This window comes from Tachypleus tridentatus, chromosome 4, assembly GCF_004210375.1.
Source record: "Tachypleus tridentatus isolate NWPU-2018 chromosome 4, ASM421037v1, whole genome shotgun sequence".
NCBI classification, from domain to species: domain Eukaryota; kingdom Metazoa; phylum Arthropoda; class Merostomata; order Xiphosura; family Limulidae; genus Tachypleus; species Tachypleus tridentatus.
Genome location: NC_134828.1, coordinates 74679083 through 74696826, shown reverse-complemented (window position 1 = coordinate 74696826; position 17744 = coordinate 74679083). Strand labels below are relative to the sequence as shown.

Sequence of the window (17744 nt, the reverse complement as noted above, 5' to 3'; positions counted from 1 at the left end):
AATAAATTGCTGATGATATTATGGTTTTGGATGTTGTTGGTTGTGAAGAGGATGCTGCTGCTTTACAAAAAGTTTGGGATCAATTGTCGAGTTATGGAAATGGCAGATGGGTTTTAATTGTAATGAATGCAAGATGTATTATTACAGTTTGGATGGGAATAACATTAACAGTGTCATGAAAGAAAAGAATTTTGGTGTAATGATTGATCAGTCTCCAAAAACATCTAAGCATTGTGCCATTGTAGTGGAAGAGCAAATAGTATTTTATGTTGTACCAACAGAAATATTTAATACAATTCTAAAGAGGTTATAATTTCATCATGTAGGTCACTGGTTAGGTGGCGTTCCTAGTATTGTGTTCAGTCTTGGGCTCCTTACCTCAGGGAAGACATTGAATTGTTGAAAAGGATTTAGAGAAGAGTTACCAAAATGATACCTGGGTTGTAGGGGATTGTTATATGATGAGGTATTAAGACTCTTAATTGTTTTCTCATGAAAAAATAATTTAGAGGGGATTTAAGTGTTTAAAGATTGTAAAACGAATTGATATTGTTTATGTATTGACATTTTTCAAACTTAATAGTGAGAATTATAAAACTAGGGTACTCAGATATAAATTTAGGCAAAGTAAAAGCCATCTTCAGCTAAGGTAATTTTATTTTTCAAATAGAGTAGTTAGTAGTTAGTTAGTAGTTGGATGTTGTGAAGGCAGTAAATTTAATTGAGTTTAAAAGAAAGCTTGCTAGATATATGAATGATAAGGGCTGGCCTTATTTTTGTTAATAGTTTTTGTTTGGCTTTGAGAATAGAACAACCGATATGGACCAACAGGTCTCTTGGTGTCCTTAAGCATTATTATGTTATACTTAGCTGAGTATTAAAAGATATACAAGTATTCTTATGTTTCACCATTAAGTGTTTTTTTCAAAAGAAATCTAGGACATCAAGGAAGACTAGACTTTTTCAAGCAAAAATTAAGGTTAGTTTCTCTAAGATGGTTTTGTTACAAACAAGAGATGGATTATACCTTTTTGTTCATATTTGTCTAAAGATGGTGAATGCTTTTCTTCACAAACTTATTACTCCAATGTTGTCAGTTAAGACTAACAAAACTGTGCACTTTTCTCAGTGCAATTAAAACTTAGATTAGGTGTTTAATATATATTTATACATTACTTCTCAGCTATCCAGCAGACAACCACTGAAGTCTTTAAATTTAAAAGTTATCTTACATTATGACCCCACTGTGAAGCATCACAGAGTAGGACATACAGGTTTATCCTCTCCTTTTTTTCCCAAACTTGTGGATAGGATATCTCAAGATTTCTAAACATAGTAACTTTTGAAGATCCTGGGTCAAAAGTTCACTGTTACAAAGAACATCTGCCCCAGTTGTGTGTGCAGTTTGTTACATCATCAAACTGGGATGGACTTAAACATATAGTATACCACAGTGAAGACAGATGTTTCATTAACACAATTTGCAGCTGCTGTTATTGTTGATCACATTTCAATCAATCATATAGAAAACACCTGAATGAGTCATTTTTGTAATTGTGTATCTTTGAGTACAAAACTAAAAATGTTTTCATGTTTTTTAGTTAAGAGATAATATTCATTTACATTTATTATCTTTTTGTGCATTGTACACAATTAATGGTTTTTAAAAACTAGTTCTGCAAATTTATTTTGAAATGTATATTTCCACATTTTGTTATTTTTTATTTTTTCACACCAAATTACTCTAGTATTCACATTATTCACAAAATTCTCATACAGCTGGTGTCAAGTGTGGATTATGAATTTTACAAGAAGAGCTCATATTTTTATTTCAAGACTTGTCTTTTGTGACTTAAACCCTGTAGGAAGCCAGTGGAGAGCTTGATCAAGATAACATGGAAATCTGGAGTTCTGTGACTTGGTCCTTCACAGAATTCATTCAACAGTTCAACCTTCTTCATGATGGGTTGCATAAGCTACAGTCTGCTGTTTCTGAAGTTGTGGATGAGGAGAAAATGTCTTTAGTTGTAAAGGTAAATATTACAAAATGTAAAAACTATTGAATCATAAATGATTGTGTTTCATGATTTAAATTTCGTTTCTGTTGACATGTAACTGTAGCAAATAATTAAATTATATCTTCATGTGACATCTGATTTTGAAATTGCATTTTTGATTATATTTTACATAATATTAAACTAACATATATTGTTTTTAAGTACTTTTTTTTGGGGAAAATTTTACCTTCAAGCACTTGTTATTGAATAACTCCTTAGAAAATGAAATTACATTCCAGTGAATTTTGGTTAAAATGTTGATCTACTGGACTTTTATTAGATATAAATAATTATGTGACGTATCCTCCTTTTTTTAAACACACTAAATGCAACATTAACCCTGTCATGATGGGTCATGGGTCAAAGGCAATGTCATCCAATATGTTGACTTGCATTCAAAATTTTATTAAACAACTATTTTATGCATTTATGTCAATAAGTTTGGCATCAAATTACAGATTATAATTAGCCATAGCCAAGTGGGTTTCTCAACCATTGTAATGTGTTAGAAAGCCTCCAGGCTCTTTCAAACCAAGATTTCATGGAGTTAGCTTGTGTCTTTAGACTGTTCAAAATTTCTTTTCTTTTTAGACCTAGATATAGCTTAGTTACTAAGCTGGTTCAATTTTAATGGAATTCTAAGATATTGATATAGTAATTTATTATTTTTTTGGTTATTCAACTGTATATACAAACCTAAAAAAAATTCATTTCATATTCTCCACATATGAAATTTTAAAAGGCTTAGCAAATCTACATCAAGCAGTAACTGAGTACAAAAGTTGTAGTGAAAAGTGATTATTGTTTGCTTTACTTCTTTATTTATTGTTTTATATTTTAAGAAAAATAAGTTTAACTTATTTCTAAATAGTAATAATTTATAGGCACATATAACGTTTGAAATGTGATTGTATATTACAAAATACTAATATACTAAAACACAGCCAAGACTTTGTAAGATTATAGGTCAGTTTTATATTGTTGGATAAAATAACAAGTGCACATGCACTGCATCAATGAAAGTTGTAGGCACAACTGGAATGTCAGTATAATAAAAATAATATATATATATAAAACATTACGAGACTTAAGACTAAACTTTTATATTTTGTGTTATAATTTGTAGTCATTCTAAAATTAAAAAAGTTGTTGTTGTTGTTTTTTTTGGGGGTTTTTTTTTATTATCATTACCAGCTTGGTCAAATTTACATCCCCATGTTGTTAGGGTAGAGAATATGATACAAATTATAAGATGTTACTGAAAACAAATGTTTGATGTGTGTTTAGGAGGTTTTAGAGATTACACAAATAATATAGATTTTTAGAATGAAGAATAGTTTTTAATCATAACATGAAAAATCACTTCACACTCAGACAAGTAATGAAACATACTCAATTTTTTCACAAAAGTAAAAATACTTCATTAAAAAATCTGAATTTTTGTGTACAAAAAACTAGTAATCTTTACTAAACGTCTACCAGATTTCATGAGGAAATGCATAATGCATCAAACATAATACAAGTACCCAACATGTGCAAATGTATATACAAACTTGTGTATCTTACTTACACCAAGCCTCTCACAAAAGAGTTTATGTGATACTTTCTCTATAAATTCCACCTGTGATTATGAGTATAGGCTATCTTTGATTTCCAAAATGAGTGTTAAATAGGAGTAGATTACTCTTTAATAAAAGAAATTCAGTTTTTGTAATAATACAGGAAGAAAGCTTGAGCATGCTAACTTTTGCCTTTATCTTGTATTGTTTTAAATCTTGAAAACAAAAGTTGTTCCAACCATTGAATTTGAAAAATGATTTCTCTTGAAAATCTTTGGAATAGTTAATTTATACTGTTTTTAGTCTTTTGAAACAGTTTTTAGATCTATATCTTTGTATAACAGTCTGTGCAGGAAGAACTCCAGAAGAAAGGCCTGAGATTAAAGCTGTTCAATGATCAAGCCCAGCAGCTTGGTAAACGTTATCCCAACATGAAAGATGAAGTAAGCCGTAGAGTGAATCTTTTGAACAACAAGTGGGAAGCTGTTGAACAAGCAGTAAATCCACATAAGCCTCAGCAGTCACAGGATGGGATATTTCAAGGTATGGGAAGCAGGAGTTGATATGCTGATATTGAAATTGATGAATATTTAATTAAAACACTAAAGGTGGAAAATATTTTAAAATATATTTATAAATTAATATTAAACTTTTTCAACCTATAAATTATTTGAGAGTTGCAGAAATGCAAATAAAACATTTTAATTCTAATTTTAGAAAGATTTCTAGTGGTGTTTGAAAATACATGCTTTGCTTATTAAGGGATAATGTATCATTATTTAAAATATGCAGCACTAACTGAATACATGCCAAATTTGTTATATGTAATAGATGTAATTTTAATTTTGTTTAGTAAAATGAGAATAATGTAATTTTAATCATCATAATTTAACTTTTATTTTTGTTATAATATTCCAATTGTGCTGTTTATAACAGGTGAGTACATTGAATATTGAGATGATGTAGAAATTAATTTTAAGTTATTAAAAGAAACGAGTTAATAATCATGGTGTAAGAAATCAGTCATTTGGTCTGATAAACAGAGGTAGCTCATCAGATGAGATGCTTAAGACGTTGGCTAAGGGAAGCAGAAGAGAAGCTTCGTCCACCTGCTATTAGTCTGAGATGGAAGTTGGAAGATGTTGAAAATAAGTACAGAGAACAGCAAGTGAGTATATAATGGTTTACTGGCAATATATTTCTTAACTTCTCAAATACGTCTCTCACCTCGACAGAATACAGTATGTCTAATTCTCATTGAAAGTCTGGAAAATTAAGTATTATGTAGTACAGGTTTTTATTTTCATACACTGTTAAATCAGTGACGGCACAAAATTTAATACAAACAATAAAACAGTTTATCCAACATGGAATAAAAATATTCATTACTACCAGAGTCTTCCAGCTTTCTTCTGTTGAGTCTGAAGGCTGCTTTTTTCATTTCCAGTTCTTCAGTCACTTCCTTTTTTCGTTCACTGTGTTTTACTTTTCAAATTGCGTTTGTAACATTTACAGATGCAACAGTTACAAGTGTATATTCTCATTAATTGAATCTGAAATACAATAATTTGGTATGACAAGACCCTACTGATATATTTCACACTGTTTATAACTGATCACATGTTCACCAAATTATCGTTATTGTTTTAAACATTATGTGATTCTATTAAAATTGGAATTTGTTTTTGGACGTTATTTTATATGGAATCAAAGGACATGTGTGTATTTACAAATATTAAAAGTTGCAATAAGCAGTGGGGAATTTAAGGGATGGGATTACAGTATATCTCTTCCTGTCACTCTAAATTCGCTACTGATTAGAATGATCCATAATTATCAAACTTTTCGAATGAAGTCACACACATACACAGATATAATTGCTTTCTCAAGATTCTTGCTATTTTTATATCAGTTTTGATATATTCTAATATTTTACATAAAACATCGTAAAATATGGAGTGATGATATTAATGTTTTAGTTTACGAAAAGTAAATTTAATATATTTTGTCACGTGGTATGATGTAATAATAGTGATTATCGTTAAGTGATGTTTCCTTTCTCAAAGAGATGGCGACACTGAAGCTAAATACTAGTATATAAATACGAGTTGAAGAATTTGCTTTAGAAGCAAAGAAAAAAGTAATAGAAGTAGCATACTTTTTTATTATAAAATTAAATTAAAAATGAAATGTTTGTGCATTTGTAAGCGAGTATTATGTAAAAGCCAATTGAGAGGAGTATAAATTACATATTTTATAATATCACCTAAAGATGGCGCTAGATGAGGAAAGTATAAAGGAAAATATACTTGTTTTAACTGTAAACAACAGAAAGATAATTAACCCTCAGTTGATGTTTCTAATTTATATATAAAATACCCGTTACATAGATATTGTATTGGATAATTTGAAATATTCTTGAAGTCGATCGAAAACCTCGAGTGAAAAAAAGGTATTGTAAAATTGACCAGTTAACTGTCTTCATCAGCGCAGTAAGTTCAGTGAAATCGTGATGTATTAATACATTTTATACTGCAATGAATCTAACACTCAAACAATTTTTTTTATTGTCTAATGAATGTGAACTAAAAAGAGTTTCGTAAAGAACCTGGCCAGTTGGTAAGGGCTGTCGACTTGTAATCTGAGGGTTGAGAGTTCGAATCCTCGTCACACCTAATATGTTCACCCCTTCAACCATAGGGCATTATAATATTAATCAGCCTTATTATTCGTTGGTAAAAAGAGTAGACCAGTATTTGGTGGCGGGTGGTGATGTCTAGTCGTCTTTCCTCTTGTTTTACACTGCTAAATTAAGGATGACTAGCGCAGATAGCTCTCATGTAGCTTTGCGCGAAATTCAAACAAACTTAAAGAACTCCAAAATATGCGCTTAAATTTACAAATGTTCAAAACTGCGTACTTTAGGGAAACTGTAAACTTTAAAGTGTTTTAACTACGAGAGCTGTTCATAAAATACGCGGACTGACGTCATAAAACAAAATGTACTTTATTTAGAAGTTACAGGTCTGGGACCCCTTCAAAGTACTCTCCTCCCCAACGCACACACTTATCCCAACGGTGTTTCCACTTGTTGAAACAGTCCTGGTACGCTTCTTTTGTAATGTCCTCCAGCTCCTTCGTCGCATTTGCCTTAATCTCAGGAATCGCCTCAAATCTTCTTCCTTTCAAGGATCTTTTGAGTTTGGGGAACAAGAAAATATCTCAAGGAGCAAGGTCAGGTGAGTAGGAGGGGTGGGGAAGAACAGTGATCGAGTGTTCTTCCCCACGAAGAAGTTCTGAGGCACAAATTTCGCAGCAACGCGGTGCATCTTCAATTTTTCGGTCAAAACCTCGTAACAAGATCCAACTGATATCCCACACTCTTCAGCAAGCTCCCTGACAGTCAGACGTCGATTTGCCCGCACCAGGGTGTTGATTTTGTCGACGTGTGGGTTGTCAGTTGACGTGGAAGGACGTCCAGGACGCTCATCATCAATGGACTGTCGATCGTCCTTAAAACGTTAATGCCACTTTAAACATGCCGTACGCTTCATAGCAACATCACCGTAAGCCGTGTTAAGCATAGCAAAAGTTTAGTCGCAGAGTTTTCAAGTTTAACACAAAATTTCACAGCGAGTCGTTGCTCCTTCAGGTCATTCATTCTGAAATCCGCCAAACGAAAAAATCGCACTTCACTTAAAACCGCGTAGCTAATACACAAATGAAGATATCTGCAATCGGGAAATGGCGTCGTAATCAGCTGATCTGTGCGAACCTAGAGACACCAAGCGGATTCCCCTGGAACCAACTGGAGCCGCGCAATTCAAACAGTCCGCGTATTTTTTGAACAGACCTCGTATTTCTCCTAGGCCTGGTATGGACAGGTGGTTAAGGCACTCGAATCGTAATCCGCAGGTGCGGGTTCGAGTCCCCGTCACACTAAACATGCTCGCCCTTTGAGCCGTGAAGCGTTAAATGTAACGGTCAATTCCACTATTCGTTGGTAAAAGAGTAATCCAAGAGTTGGCGGTGGGTGGTGATGACTAGCTGCCTTCCCTCTAGTCTTACGCTGCTAAATTAGGGACGGCTAGCGCTGATAGCCCTTGTGTAGCTTTGCGCGAAATTTAAAAAAACACAAAAAACAAGCTTAGCTGTTTCTTACCCAAATATCTCTACAGTGTTGATCGGAATATGTAATTGGTAAAGGGATTTGCTTTGTAACACTTATTATACGGAATTGGTACAAACTTTTCGATACTTGTTCAGTAAGTGTTTTTGTTTGTTTTTTCATCGGGAACAAATATATGCGATTGTTTTTCAGCAACGATCAATGCGACTTAAAAAGTTGCCTTGATGATTACCTGCGAATCCATTTCATAACGACTGCTGTTCGAGAACGTTTATGATATAAATAATGCTTAGTCCACTGCTGTATTCCTTGTATCCCAGCTGGTCTTGAAAGACCATGGTATTAGTGTAAGGTCTCGTCGGTACTGGATATGAGCAGATGTAGTGTATTTGACATAACATATTCTTACTTACTTTCGTTCATAAATTCTTATAGTAAATATGAAATATAGATTTGAAATGTGAAGTGAGTGAAAACGTGAGTCATGCTGTATTAGCTCTGTGGTAAAAATCTTTCTGACTTTCTTAATTTACTAAGTAATTTCAACATTCACCGTTGCAATAGTTTAGTCCAAAACGAAGGTTAAAAAACAAATTTAAAGTTAATTACTTGTCCAGAACTGAAACAAAATGCATGGCCATGTGGTTAAGGTACTAAACTCGTAGCCTGAGGGTGGCGGGTTCAAATCTTTGTCATACCAAACATGGTCGCCTTCTCAGCTGTGGAGGTGTTATAATGTTACGAGCAATCTTATTATTCGTTGGTAAAAGAGTTGTTCAAGAGCTGGCGATGGGTGGTGATGACTAGCTGCCTTCCCTCTAGTCTTTACACTGCTAAATTAGGGACGGCTAACGTAGATAGCTCTCGTGTACCTTTGTGTGAAATTCAACAAATAAACTTTACTAATTTTTTTTTTTCATTATTAATACTAACTTATTTCCCGTGGTGCCATTGCGTTAGTTCTGCGTGTGGTGTATTCATGACATCATATCTACACCCTGAAAATGGAGAAAAATAAAGTTCTAATGATGGGAAACGGATGCGAAACAGGAAAATCGTGACCCCTATTGCAAATCCACGTGCGTAAAGGATAAAAAAGTTGGGTGTTTAACATCGCGTAATAAAGTGTGTTTTTTTCAAGTATCATATAAGAAAGAGTTCCATTGTAGTGTGATTAGTTTTAAAGTCATTTTACTTTTCCTCTGTTTCTGCAAGATACCAAATACCTAATGAAATTCACAGTAAATATTTGTAAGGTAAGGTTGACATCCGTATCTAAATTCAGTTCACACGTCAATCTACTGCTAAACTAGAACGTAATTTACAAGTCAATGTACGTCTAAACCAGAACACGGTATTCTTTCAACATTTTCGTTACCTGGAGAATCAACATTTACTAACAAATAATTCGTAGTCACAATTTTCAGAAGTACGAAAATATGTGAATATGTTTTTAAATTACCTGAAAGTAAAACTGCTAATTTTGTGATTTTATTTTTTGCATACCAAATACTACGGACTGAGATTTAATAATGTTGAAACGAAGATTTAATCTGTATTAATATGTTTAGCAAGGTATACGCGACTTTCTTTCTTTCGAACTTTCTTGTCTGTAATGGTCATTTGACTAGTGAAGGTTCACGGTAGTGAAACCAGGATGTTCTCACAACATTTCGTGCTGCTGCTGTGTGTGTGTATGTTAGGAGCGCTTTTACGAGGGAGGTTTCTGGCACCAAATTGTCTCGAGCGGTCACGTCACTGAGCTTATTTTACTCGATAGAAAGGGTTTTGACTAATTTTTTATTCGAAACTTTGTTTCATTCACCTTAGCAGAACTGTTGCATATAAAACTCGCAGTTATTGATTGTTCTCCGCTACTGTTGATTGTATTTTATGAAATCGATTGCGTATTATGCATGCATGGATGAAACTTAAAATCGTGCTTTAATAAACTCTACATATTGCTGTAAACTCACGTGATGCATGCATCAGCAATTACACACTACAATATCTCAGTGAGATTATAACGAAACATGTATCAACAATACATTATACGAAACGTTTTTCATTGTATACCAATATCTTGTACTACAGTATACCAATGAAATCTTACTAAATAAGTACCATTAGCTTTTACGTGTTCTAGTGTTTTGAGGCCTTTTGTAGCCTAATTAATTGTTTAGCAAGAGGTTGCATGTACATTGAATTCAACCCTTCATTTTAATATTCATAGAAGTGCTGGATGTATATAGTATTGCACAGGTTGTCTGGATATCGTATGTTATTTAAATTTTAGGGTTTGAAATTGTGTTGCAGTTTATGAACCGTATTGTAACTGCGTTTGCTATAGGGCCTAGGAAGATCTGTTTGTATGTGTTCTCCGTGCCTTAGAACTTATGAAATTATATCTGTGTGCATATGTACTTTGTGTCTTAGAGCTTGTGACATGATATCTGTTTGTATATGTACTTTGTGCCTTAACTTATGAAATTATATTTGTTTGCGTATTCTGTGTCTTAGAACTATGCGACATGATATCTGTATATGTACTATGTGCAGAATTATGACTATCTCATGTCTTTTGCAGGATAACATGTTTTCACAGATGTATTCGAATAAATCCTGGTGCTTTTCCAATATTAACTGCTTTACTTACATAACAGTATACTCATATTTACCGTAATAAAGTACTTCTATTGTAAAAATGAGCCCTCTCGGTATGATCTTGAAAAAGGCAGAGGAAAGAATGTTGGGCAAACTCCAAAACTTTTTTTTTTTTTAGTGCTATTAAAAGATAAACGAATTTGACGTTGGAAAGGACTCTATCGTTAAATCATAAACAACTTCATTTAGTGGCTTGAAATCTATCTAGCTAAAAGACGCAGTATTAAGATTTACCAGATAACTGAGGCCTTTATACAAGGAATAAACACTACTGTCGCAGTGAAAATATTGATTCGATTCAGTTTATGTTTTAAATGATGGAAAGTCGGAAAATGGCTCTCAGGAGATGAAATACTAATACAATTACCAGTCTGCTTCCAAAACAAACAGTTGGAATTGTTCTATACTCATTTATAAAAGGCTTGTGTGTTGAATAATTTAAAACGTTTACATCTTTTATCTCTATGTTGCTCAGCAGCTTTATTTATAATTCGTTTAAAAGATATGTTATTGTACAGAGAAACAAAAGTATATTATTATAACAGGCAAATTATTAATAAAAGGTGTCATCAAACCTTCGTATTTTAGAGAATTCTGTATATCTGTAAAAATAAATTTGTACTAATAATATGCAAAATCAATATAACTATATTGTATATAGGGAATAGACAAATTATCACTCTGTTTCAAAATATTTTAATATATATTAATAAAATTTGCAATGTGATCGACGTAATGTTTGGAAAGAAAAATTTATATCCTCTAGATGGGACAGCTAACTTTTTGTTCGAAATGTCTGGTATGTAAAAACATACCATTGCGTGAAACATATATTTCTTTAGTTTTACAAGTTTCATTATGAAAAATAATGCCTTTCAACTTATGTATTGCTTCAGTAGCTAAACAAAGTAACGCACTTTAATCGTGCTTTAGTCGCGTGAGTAACGTGCAGGTAACTTATATTTCATACTTCTTCACTGTAAGGAGGTCTATGTTTGTAGGTCTATGACTGAATTTTTCCAACTCTTCCACCTTTGTTCACCGTGAAAGTTACAGGGGTTCATGAGTACCCTGTAAGAGAGGGGTTTGAAATCCCCTATTTTTAGTTATTTTTCAAGATTGACAGATGTTGTTCCAATGTTTTCCGTTGCTGCTGCTGAAATGTCTACTTCACCATATTAAACTTTCATGGGTCCTTAAGTATTCCCTAAGAATAATTTTAAAACACCAAAAAATAAATTAGATAATATTGAAAACAAGTTGAAATCCCGTGATATGACGGAAAAAATGATTAATTTTTGTTCTCGAAGTTTTATCTAAAATGTTTTATTAATATGCTTTTTAGAAAGTGATTATAATCTATGAATGGAAAATGACTATCCTATTTTTAGTATTTCACGAAAACAATTTTTATCTATATTTGGTCATCTCCTTTAAGTACTTCATTTGCATTTTAACTTCTTTATATTTTGATATTCAAATGTTCTTTTTGATAAATCTTTATAAATTAAAATATGCGAAAAACTAGTTTTCAAAGACATTTCTACTTGCATGGTCAAATGTATGGCCGACCCTTCAAATTATTAATTGTCATGGTAAAAAGTGAATTTTATTCTGAAGGTTTTCTCTTTGTACTGTCTTGCTAGTTTTGGTTTTGTTAACTGAAGAAGCGTGCTTTAATTAAAGCATTTTGAAAATTGAAATGTGCTACAGGTTATCATAGAGTTCTAACTGAGTGTTCCGATTGGACAAAATTTGACTATGTTATGTCAATGTGCCTAGTTGACAACCAAGCAAACGTAATGGGGAATCTATGCCAGTCATTATTATTTTTGTGCTCTAGCAATACTAAGCTTGTGATAAGGGTATACCAGATTCTCATCCGATCACTACCAACCAACCCTCAGATCTGATTATATGCTGAAGGTAGCGCATCATTCATTAAATAGACTCTCAAGAGCAACAGATGTCTTCTGAACAGTTTTTTTTTTCAGAGTAAAATGTGAAGTTTGTATATCTGTGATAAAACTTTTCTCTGAGAAAGGAAAATCTGTTTTATACAAGTGTTGTATTCTCGTATTTTGTATTCTAATTATAATAAAAATGAATTTAAAAAAACGTTTCAGAGTAAGATACGAATATTTCTTTACTTTCGTGAATGCGTTACGTCGTATCCGTAATTGTAGGCTTTTTAGAGTTAAAGTTTAGTCGTAAGTAATGCTATTGTTTTATGATAGAGTTAATGTTTGTTACACCTAGCCGGTATCACCAATAAAAAGATATTTTCTTGGATTTGGTTCAATTTATTTTATTTCTGGTGATGACTGGCAATACCAGTGAAACAAGGATAATTTTGTCATTATTAGCGCAGTAACAAGTAAATAATTCAGATTTATGATGATTAGTAAAAAAAAAATCTGGCCTTAAAAACAACTGTACAGGACTACCTAAAGATGACATACAGACAAAGAGTGCTTGTGTCATTAAAATTAGTTCCATAACTGTGTTTCGTACTCACTACTCTCAGTAGAGCTATGAATTCTTAACCTAATAAACTGCTTCATTATAGATGTCATTTAAAAATCTTAACATAGGGATTAGTTCCCCTTTCAATTCAGTAATGTTTCTTTTAAAAGTAGATGTAGTCATTCATTGGTGTGTGAGCAGTAGTTCATCGTATTATGATATAACTGGGATGCAACAGATGAAGACTGGTATTATTTAAATATATTAGTTTTGTGCTGTAGTGACGCAACTAATGATCTTTTCATCGTCTTGTGATAACAAACTGCAATGAATTTATCTCCTTTTAGAGTGAGTTCAAACATAAATATCCAAAATCGTTGACCATCACGACTGATAGAACTACTCGAATACTGAGTACTATTGAATACAAGGTGGTTATTAAGTATAATTTTGAAGTCAATTTTGCAGGAGGATAATTCATATTTAAACAATGAACTTAATAAATTGCTATGGACAAGTGAATCACGATCTTTTTTTATAGCTTCTTTTGAAAACAAAATTGAACAATAGCCTCACTACATACTCGAACATGTTTGTTCATAATTCATTAAAGTGGCTAACGCACTGTTTCGTTATCAGAGTTTTATTATTTGTTAAAAAAAATCGAATAGATAACATCTCTCAGGGTGGGATACCGAGCGTTTTTCAAACTTGTATGGAGGGCAAACTAACTGTGTCTCAAGACAAGGCATATGATGTTTTGGAGTCCATATGTATATGGTGTGCAGCACAAACCATTTACCTAGTGTTAAGTGATTTGCGTACGAATCGTAATCAGTTACTTTGTGTTATGCGGTCCAAACATGAATGTACAACATGAACCAATTATGTGGTCTTACGAAATCAAACTTCATTCATGTGCAACGTGAAATAGTTGCCTGGTGTTATGCAATTCAATCTTGTGTAACACAAAACAATTACAAGGTGCTACGAAATTCAAACTTGAATCTCGTGTAACACAAAACAGTTACAAATTGTTACGGAACTCAAACTTTTATCGTTTTGTACACGAATCAGTTACCTGCTGCTATAAATCCCAAATTTAAATCTTGAGCAATACGGACCAATTGTCCGGTGTTATGGAATCCGAACTTGAATCATGTACAGCATGAATCATTTACCTGGAGCTATGGAATTTGAATCATGTTGAACACGAATCGGTTATTTACTATTATGCGATTTAAGCAGGAATTGGATTCACCATAGTTCTATCGAAATTTTTGACACTTGATATTATGATTGTGAAACCTTGCATTTAAGTTAAAGCTATTGGTGTTCCTAACCAGAATGAAACTTTTTTGAACTACCGATCAGAGAGAATGTCGCTGGTCAGCAGCCACCGTAATAAGGTTTTTTGTAGCTTTGAACTGAATAACTCACAACTGAAATTGCAAAGTGAAACTTAAACATTCCGGTTCTTTGCCAACACATTAACCACTAGTAATAGGTTACATCGTGCCTTTATACTGAAGGGCAAAATATTGCGTGGTATGGTATTTAAAATGGAATCGGCTGCCGCATAGTGGACCCATCGACTGCTGTTTTGAGAGTTAGCATTATTGAATTTTTAGCGTTACAAAAGTAAAAAATTCTCACAAATGTTTAACCCTTACTTATCAAAGTGGTGCAGTTTCCGACTAAGTGAATTAGGCCATTTTATACAGCTGCTGAGTGTAACCTTTGACCATTGATCAATATTTTTTGTAAATTCTGCATTTTAATCTTTCTCTCACTCGTTGTTAATATACGTGTAGGTTGAAATTAGACTTAACTGTGGTATTTGTGGCTATTAAACATGAAGTGTTGTTATTATTTATGTAGATGTTTCATGGTGTTGCATTAGAAACATCCTGACTTGTGATAAAACTTTCCCCGTATAAATCGCGGGGGATTATGTTGTATCAGTTATTGTAGATAAATAATTTATCTTTGTAATTTGGCTTTAATCATGACAAAATATCACCAAATAGTATCACAAAAGTTATATCGGTTTCATGCCAGCCAATCTGCTTATAGTTCTATTTATTTATGGCCAGGTGGTTAGAGCACATGACTTGTAATTTGAGGGCCGCGTGTTTAAATCCCCGGCCCTCAAGTCTTTCATTGCTAAAATAGGGACGAAGAATGCAGATAGCCCACGAAAAGATATGAGTAAAATTTATAATAAATGAAACATATATTTATTTTTTTATAGACGTTTTTTCGAAAGATGGTAATAATTGTTGCCTTGTTCCTTCAACCAAGCAAAGTAATTGCTTCTGTTCACACACAAAAAAAGAAAAAAAATTACTTCTGCTCTCGGTATTGTTAGAAAATAAGGGTAGGGAACAACAGCTTTTTAGTGTTACGCTCTATTTATCGTTGTCTGTGTTTAACATGTTCTATACAATAAGATGCGTTTTTTATACTCGATTTCTTTGTTTTTGTTATGTTAAGCGGTAGTCAACCTAGTGTGAAAGAAACTCATACCATTGTTGTTTGTTTATAATGATTAAATTGTGACATGCTGACTACTCTGGCTTGAATATACTATATTACGTGTTAATTTACACTTTCCAAACACTTGCAATTAGACTTGACTATTCACGTTATTATAAAACTACTGTATCAGTTAAAATCCAAGTAATAATTATTTCTTTTGTAGATATAACTGAATTTGTTTAATAGTGTTTCGGTGGATTCTTTTCCATGACTGTAACGAAAACGTAACTTAGCGTTTCGTTTTGGTATTATTAATCCAACTTAAACTCTAGAATACACCCTACCAATTCGCACTTTAATTGCTGAAATTTATAATCAAAACAATAATTTAAAATATAAATTGTCAAAAATTAACAATGTTTACTTACGAAAATTCATATTCAGTTCAACAGTATATGTATATATATATAGCATGTTGACCTGCCATGCATCTTAACTAGTAACACCTCCAGTATCCGATTTTGTAGGCAGTGAAGTACATGGCTTGGTCTCGAGTGTCTAGTGAGTTCGGTTGGGTTGAGATGTGATGTTTGAGTAATTTGGGTTTTGTAGTGATATTTATTTTAATGTCGATACTAAAAGAAATCTGAACTGCTCATGCTTCAATGACTTGTGACGTAAAATTTACTTATGAAATGAAGTTTAACTGGAACTGTTAGAGTTGAAAAATCAACTTGAAATTCCTATTGTTTCAGCCCCTTCGTGTATAATTGATTATGGTGCTACCGGTATTACTAGCCTGCACTTTCTTCTCTCTTCCTTCGTGTAGTTAACTTGTCGTCCTACCCGTAATGCCTGCAGGTGTAACACTACTTGCTAGGTAAAAAAGCTTTAAGTCTCCGATTCTCTTTCTTACACTTGTGTTTTTCACAGCCACATGGCTGTGCATTGAAATACTGCACGATCTGTACTGGGAAAAGCTTTGTATTGATCAAATGAGTACGACTTTGTGTCGCCATAACACGTTGGTGGTGGTGTGTATGTTTTTACTCTGGTTTATAATGCTACTGGGAGTAAACTGTATGTAGTTTAGTTATGAGGCTTCTGGTTGAATGAATATTATTGATTATAGCCGTTAGGGGTAAGTAGTGTGTTTTTTATTGTAATGGACATAGGAATCATCATTGATTGACTTACTAGATGTAGAAAAGAATAGAATGTTTTCATTTCACTAGTAGATAATTTACTCGTACACAAATATATATTTTTGTGCATATGCATTAACATATGTGTTACTTGTACTTGGAAATTACGAAAAATCGTAGTAGTAATGTTTGAATGACGAAAATTAAACCTCTAAATTAGACGGTAGAAGAGTTCTAGTGTTATAGTATTATTTCTCCTTGCCTGCTTACGGAATAACAGTTACTCATAATAAACAGTTCACAATAAACATCACACCATAGATGAAAACCAGTAACCACTTCTGACAGTGATATTCAAAAGTGACAAAAGTATAAAAACGTGGCCATTCTACCGTGTCGCCTCTACTCCCCGAGCATTTTGGAAAGTGGTCCTTCTTTCAACACGTGTACAATTTCTTAACCATAAAGCAGTTGCTCCAGCTCGAAACTCCAGTTTCTTAATGGCCATGGCACGGAGGTGTTAGCCAATAAACTACTGATATTGCAGTGTCACTCTGGAGTAATCCAGTTCTAAGTATTCAATCTGAGTGGAAAATTAGATACTTCCAAGTACATTCACTCTTTGAAAAGGTAGAAAGGTATGTATATCACAATATGTGGATCATGTGTTAGGTGTATTACTGTATTATGATGAAGTGGAAATATAATAATCGAACTTGATGTGGGCTGATAAACATGCTAATAGCTACTCAGTAATGTTTACGTTCTTATAGATTATTCATATGTTGGTATAATTACTTGGAACAGGTTTTCTGAATGTTTAAATGGTGATAGTGAGCTCATCCTCCTATAAAATAACTTATTTAGTAACATTAGTTATCATTAGGATATTCAGTAGCATGTTTAATGCATTATTTACATTATTTGATGGGATTATAACATAATGTTACGATCAATCCCGCTATTTGTTGGTAAAAGAGTAGCCCAAGAGTTGGCGGTGGGTGGTGATGACTAGCTGCCTTACACTGCTAAATTTGGGACGGCAGATAGCTTTGCATGAAATTCTAGAACAAACATTTATTTGTGAAGGACAGTCCATTCTGTTAACGTTGTATTCACGTTTAAAATACTTCACTGACTTATAGCAACAGAACTATTATGACTTATAAGAAAAAAAAACATCTTTTATACTTTTGTAAAGTTGCTGAAATGCTGTTTCTACGTAAACAACTTATATTTGTGG

The 17744-nt window shown here is 32.9% G+C and overlaps 1 protein-coding gene across 7 annotated transcripts in view; it reads left to right on the top strand.

The window, feature by feature from the left end:
* The window catches only part of LOC143249453 (uncharacterized), a 224768-nt gene that overhangs the window by 138316 nt on the left and 68708 nt on the right, over positions 1–17744 (top strand). For 5 of the 7 annotated variants that reach the window (XM_076499319.1, XM_076499322.1, XM_076499316.1 and 2 more), the window contains exons 5-8: positions 932–979; positions 1866–2033; positions 3961–4159; positions 4660–4784. In XM_076499319.1, the coding sequence (XP_076355434.1) occupies positions 932–979; positions 1866–2033; positions 3961–4159; positions 4660–4784 (540 nt within the window). The remainder of the gene's footprint in view (positions 1–931; positions 980–1865; positions 2034–3960; positions 4160–4659; positions 4785–17744) is intronic. The other 2 variants (XM_076499320.1, XM_076499321.1) reach the window with 1 other exon arrangement.